General features: G+C 51.8%; 1 protein-coding gene across 1 annotated transcript; it reads left to right on the top strand.

The window, feature by feature from the left end:
- Positions 1-784: 784 nt before the first annotated feature.
- LOC144159890 (uncharacterized) lies at positions 785-5,368 on the top strand. Its single transcript, XM_077691547.1, has 2 exons — positions 785-2,525; positions 5,248-5,368. The coding sequence occupies exons 1-2, from the start codon at positions 985-987 to the stop codon at positions 5,366-5,368; spliced, it is 1,662 nt and encodes a 553-aa protein (XP_077547673.1). The 5' UTR covers positions 785-984.
- Positions 5,369-6,000: the final 632 nt, after the last annotated feature.

Genomic DNA, 6,000 nt, shown 5'->3' with positions numbered 1-6,000 from the left:
TATCTGCATTTTTGAGGAAATCAGGGCATTACACGATCCTGACTGGGGGAGAAGGAGGGGTACTCGACAAAAATGCTACGCATTAAAAAAGCAAAGGCATATACGGCGACTATGAACGCCTATGAACTATGAACAACTATGAACGCCTCGCACTTCAGAGATTGGCGGGGACAGTTCGCTTTGACATAAGGCGTTTTTTCAGGATGCAGAGCAAGAATGCACGGAACCGTAACCCTAAACAGCTTCGACGTAAATGAACTGAGCAGTGAGCGCACGTCCCCTGCCCAATGTAGTTTGTTTCGCCCCAGCACACCATCAAATCTGGACCGCCTTTGTCATGAAAACGAACACGTTTGTCATGAAAACAAACACGGAGCCTACATCAAGAGTTTGGTATCCAATATATACGTACAATTGCTTGCAACCAGTGCTAATCATCACTGCCATTAGGTATAGCAGTATTAAATCTGCAATGAAAATTGTTTCCGACCTCACAGGAGTTACGGTGTCATGTCGTACCAAATGCAAGCGTTTTAGCTCACGAATTTGCACCCGTAATATTTTTACCACGCATGAATTTTAAAACTCTGAATGTTAATGAAATCAGAGTCCATCTGAGCCTGAGTAAATTCCTAGCACGAAGAGTTGTGACTCCATTTGAGTTTTGAGGACATTTTGAGTTTTGAGTCCATTTTGAGTTTGAGTACATTTTGAGTTCTGAGTACATTTTGAGTACTGAGTGCATTTTGAGTTTGAGTACATTTTGAGTTTGAGTACTGTAGTGTTGTGCAATAGCACCAGGTGCCGCCACTCATCTGCGATTATCTGTAGACGCCAAGATGTGGCGCCACACTCGTTATAGTATGTATATATATAGGACAGACATCCTTCAATAAAGACTTCCGTTCGTCTGGGCTACGATGTGTGGTGTGGTGCATCCGTTCGGCCGCACCGTCCGGCCAACATAACAAACTGGCGACGAGGATGCTACCCGGAATTTCGCCGCCGCCGCCGTTCCTCGTTTCACCAGGCACGCCCGCCATCCCCTGGCCGCGATGGCTGCGCCTGTTCGAAAACTTCACGCTCGCCTCTGGAGCGTCTGAGCTATCGGCGGCCCGCCGCCGAGCCCTCCTTCTGCACTGCCTCGGACCTGAAGGACAACGAATTTTCGACGCCCTGCCACCGCCACCACCACCGAACGCCCCAGACCACCCGCCCGCGCATCCGAGTACGGGAACCGCCCCCCTTCAGACGGTTACGCCTTCTGCAACCACCGCTGCAGTTGGAACAACAGAGATCAAACAAGCCGATGCCGAGCTCGCACAGCCACCGGACGAGTACGACGCAGCTGTTCAAGCCCTGGCTCGACACTTTTCCGCTACTTGCAACGTACGCGTCGAGCGACATCGCTTCCGTGACCGTCGTCAACTGCACGGTGAGCCGATATCGGAGTTTGCTCTTGCGCTTCGCGAACTGGCTTCGTCATGCAACTTTGCCGCGCAAGCGGATACAAATCTGTGCGACCAGTTCGTCGCCGGGGTCACATGCCCGCGCCTACGGGAGCGGCTATTGCTCGAGGGTGACGCGCTCACGTTTGACCGCGCCGTGGAGATAGCGCTTCTTCGCGAGCAAGTGCAGCGCGAATCCGAAGCTCTCGGAACAGCCCCTGTGGATCGAGTAGTACCACAACATAACCGCGGACGCGACCCGGCAGGCCGTCGCAGACATGTACGCCAGTCCAGCAGTACCGACCGACGTAGTACGCCTAGCTCTTCGCGCTCCGGCTTCGTTCGTCCGCCTGCGCCGGAGATTGCTAGCGCCGTCGTCCCGTACTCCGTAAACACAAACGTGTGCGGCAACTGCGGCGCACAAAACTGCCAGCCGTTAGCCTGTGCAGCCCGCGGTCGACCCTGCTTCGCGTGCGGCCGCCGAGGCCACTTTCAACAGTACTGCCGAAATTCGCGTCGCGGACGTGGAAGACGCCCGGCTCGAGTCGCCGAAATCGTTTCAGAGGAAGACGCTGAGAGTGTCGTGGACATTCTTACTGTTCACGCTGAGAAGCGTACGGGCGTCTACGTTGATGTCGGGGTTCAACCTGTTGCTCTGGCATCACGCCCGTGCATCATAACATTCTTAGTGGACACTGGCTCAGCTGTGTCGATAATGGGAGAACATAACTTTAGGAGCCGGTTCAGAGACCAAGTTGAGCTGAAAAAGTCGCAGATAACGTTGCTGGATTTTTCACGTCGGAAGATTCCTGTGCATGGCCAGTTCACCGCCCTCGTAACGTACAAATCAGAAACGGCTGTGGTAACGTTTCACGTTACACCAGGTGGAACATCACTCCTGGGTATTGATGCTGTAAAAGCTCTTGGTCTCCAGATTGTAGGCACAGAATTGCGCTGCCTTAATATGGCCGCTGAACCGAACGTCGACACAAAAGGCCCCAAAATGCTACGCCCCGAAATGCATTCGCAGGACACAAACAAGTTGTCTCCGCCCACCACTGGGTCCACCCAAGTTTGGTATGCCTACTTCATTATGGGCCAAGTTCGGACACTTGTTTTCACCGGAACTAGGACTTGCCAAAGGTGTCCAGCATCGGGTCAAGCTCAAACAGTCGGTAGCTCATGTCACGCAGAAGCTCAGACGCCTACCACTTTCAGTGCGAGAAGCAGTCAGCGATGAACTGAGGAACCTACTTTCTGCTGATGTCATTGAATGCGTCAGAGTGGGTTTCCCCTATTGTTGCAGCTCGCAAGAAAGATGGCAGCATTCGCATCTGCGTGGACCTCCGTGAAGCTAACAAAGCTGTGGTGGTCGACAGCTTTCCCCTGCCACACACAGAAGAGTTGCTGCATGCCCTGAACGGTGCCCGTTACTTTTCTAAGTTGGATTTGGCCTCCGCATACTACCAGGTTCTGCTTCATCCAGACAGTAGAGATATTACAGCGTTCATAACGCACGATGGCCTTTTCCGATTTAAGAGAGTATGTTTCGGCCTAGCCTCAGCACCAGCAGCATTCCAGCAACTCATGACGTCAATTCTACAGGGATGCAAAGGCGTTCTCTGCTACCTGGACGACGTCATCATCTTCGGCAAGTCGGAGAAAGAGCACATGCGGAACTTAGAGGAAGTCCTGCAACGAATTTCACACGCTGGGCTCAAGCTAAATGACAAATGTGTTTTCAACACATCCGAACTCTCGTTTCTTTGTCACCGCGTTAGCGCCGAAGGAGTAGCACCCCTTCAGACCAAAGTTGACGCCATTGTTCACGCTGCCACCCCTACAGATGCTGGCAAGCTCCGGTCGTTCCTGGGACTAGTAGAATACTATGCTAGATTTGTTCCACGACTAGCAGAGGAAGTGGAGCCCATGCGCAGACTTCTTCGTAAGGACACTCCTTTTAACTTGGACACTGCTGCTGAGAACAGTCTTACAAGAGTAAAGAACCTCCTAGCCTCCCACAGGGTACTACAAATGTTCGATCCAGCACTTCCCGTCATTGTAGCCACCGATGCATCCGCATATGGTTTAGGTGCGGTACTGCAACAAGTTGATGGTCGGCACATTCGAACTGTGGCATTCGCGTCACGAACATTGAAGGAAGCAGAACGGAAGTACTCGACTGGTGAACGTGAGGCTCTAGCTTGCTTGTGGGCTCTAGAGAAATGGCATGTGTACCTATGGGGTCGTCCAGTTACTCTGCAAACGGATCACCAAGCTCTAGTAGCCCTGCTTTCTGCTCAAGGCACAGGACAGCGACCACTCCGCATAGCAAGATGGACTGCACGGTTACTGCGGTACAACTTCACGGTGCAGTACAGGCGTGGTGAGCACAACAAGGTAGCTGATGCCTTGTCCCGGCTACCTCTTCCAGACACTGAAGGTGGCCCCGAGTCAGAAGAAGAAATAGTGTCTCTCGTAATGTGTGTACATCACGATGAACTGAAGCATGCAACCGCGGAGGATAGCACTCTCCAAGACGTTGCCCGTTACGTAGACATCGTGGCCGCCACGCAAAAACATGGCACTTAACCTGACTCCCTACTATGAAGTCCGAAAGGAGTTGACAGTGGTTGACGGCATACTCTTGCGTACTGAGCGCATCGTAGTCCCCGCCAAGCTCACAGCCACTTTTGTCCAGCTGGCTCACGAATCACACCCTGGTATCGTGAAAACCAAACAACGCCTATGAGAGAAGTATTGGTGGCCAGGGTTAGACAAACACGTTGAAACAACTATCCGCAGTTGTGCCATTTGTCAAAGCGCGGACAAAAGTGCCAAGAACTCGCCCACACCACTGCAGCCAATCCCTCTTCCTGACAAACCTTGGGACAAGATAGCTATTGACATTGTTGGTCCTTTCGAGCGTGCACCTACAGACTGCAGGTTCGCCATTTCAGTAGTTGACTATTTTTCGAAATGGCCAGAAGTGGCTTTTTGCGCTGATGTTACCTCCCACACGGTTACGAAGTTTCTACTCTCACTCTTCGCACGTGAGGGTTACCCGACAGAGATAGTGTCTGATCACGGCAGACAGTTCACATCGAGGGAATTTGAATCCTTCCTTGAAGACCGTGGAATCAGGCACATCTTTTCTGCCGTATACTACCCACAGGCAAATGGTCTAGTGGAAAGATTTAATCGTGTACTGAAGTCGTACATTCAACTGGCCCTGCTGGAGCAGCGTCCAGTGAAGGCAACTGTGACAGAATACTTAGGAGTATACAGAGCCACCCCTCACAGCACCACCGGACTCTCACCGGCCGTTCTTCTACATGGCCGACACATGAGAACATCGCTGGATGTAATTGGTCAGCCTACGGCCGACTTCAGCACAAATCCATCGCGGGAGATGTGCGTGCTCAGGAAAAGAGTCGCAGAGCATCAACGGAAGAGCAAGGCCTACGCTGATCAACGGCGAGCTGCTAGGGTCCCCAAGTTCCAAGTGGGCACCTACGTACGAGTGAAAAAACCTATTCCCGGACCAAAGGGCACTCCAAGTTATGGACCACCACTGAAAATCCTCAAAAGAATCGGCCGCTGGTCTTTCTATCTGGAAGACGGTCGAACCTGGAACGCTTCACAGCTGTCAGCGGTACCAAAAGAGGCATCGCCAGAGCAAGAAACTAACATAGACATCTCTGGCGCGCACAACATGCCCCCGTTGACAGACTGTCACAGGAGAGATGTACCATCGAAGACTTGGATCACTACGCCTGCTGGTCCGCATCAAACGCAGGAAGCGAGTTCCGCTGATCAACTTGCGTCTCCTTCACGCCCTGTACCACTACCCGTGCCGCCGAGCCCACCACAGCCGCAAGGTTCGCAACCGCATAGCCTGGCTTCAGGCTCTCGCATGAAAGAGTGCAGTGTACCGGTAGAGGGCAATGGACTCGATGCCGAGCCACCGCCTGACCGGCCAAGGAGAAATCGCAGACCTCCAGTGCGCTTCCAAGATTACGTGCAGTGATTTGCCAGCAGTGAGTGTTCACACAGATAGTGACTGTTTTGTGATTTCTGTGTACAGATAGTGACTGTTTTGTGATTTCTGTGTACAGATAGTCACTGTTTTGTGATTTCTGTGTACAGATAGTGACTGTTTTGTGATTTCTGTGTACAGATAGTGACTGTTTTGTGATTTCTGTGTACAGATAGTGACTGTTTTGTGATTTCTGTGTACAGACAGTGACTGCAATTGTGATTGCTTTGTGCGGACTGGACTTTCTAATGATTCATACGTTTCTTCCCAGGGAGGGAATGATGTAGTGTTGTGCAATAGCACCAGGTGCCGCCACTCATCTGCGATTATCTGTAGACGCCAAGATGTGGCGCCACACTCGTTATAGTATGTATATATATAGGACAGACATCCTTCAATAAAGACTTCCGTTCGTCTGGGCTACGATGTGTGGTGTGGTGCATCCGTTCGGCCGCACCGTCCGGCCGACATAACAAGTACGTTTTGAGTCCGAGTGAGTTCTGAGCTCACTGT

Source organism: Haemaphysalis longicornis, unplaced genomic scaffold (genome assembly GCF_048455015.1).
Source record: "Haemaphysalis longicornis isolate Haplotype H1 unplaced genomic scaffold, Haemaphysalis longicornis Haplotype H1 scaffold_10, whole genome shotgun sequence".
Classification (NCBI taxonomy): Eukaryota; Metazoa; Arthropoda; class Arachnida; order Ixodida; family Ixodidae; genus Haemaphysalis; species Haemaphysalis longicornis.
Note: the sequence above shows the minus strand (reverse complement) of the source record. Positions and strands in the feature narration are given on the sequence as shown.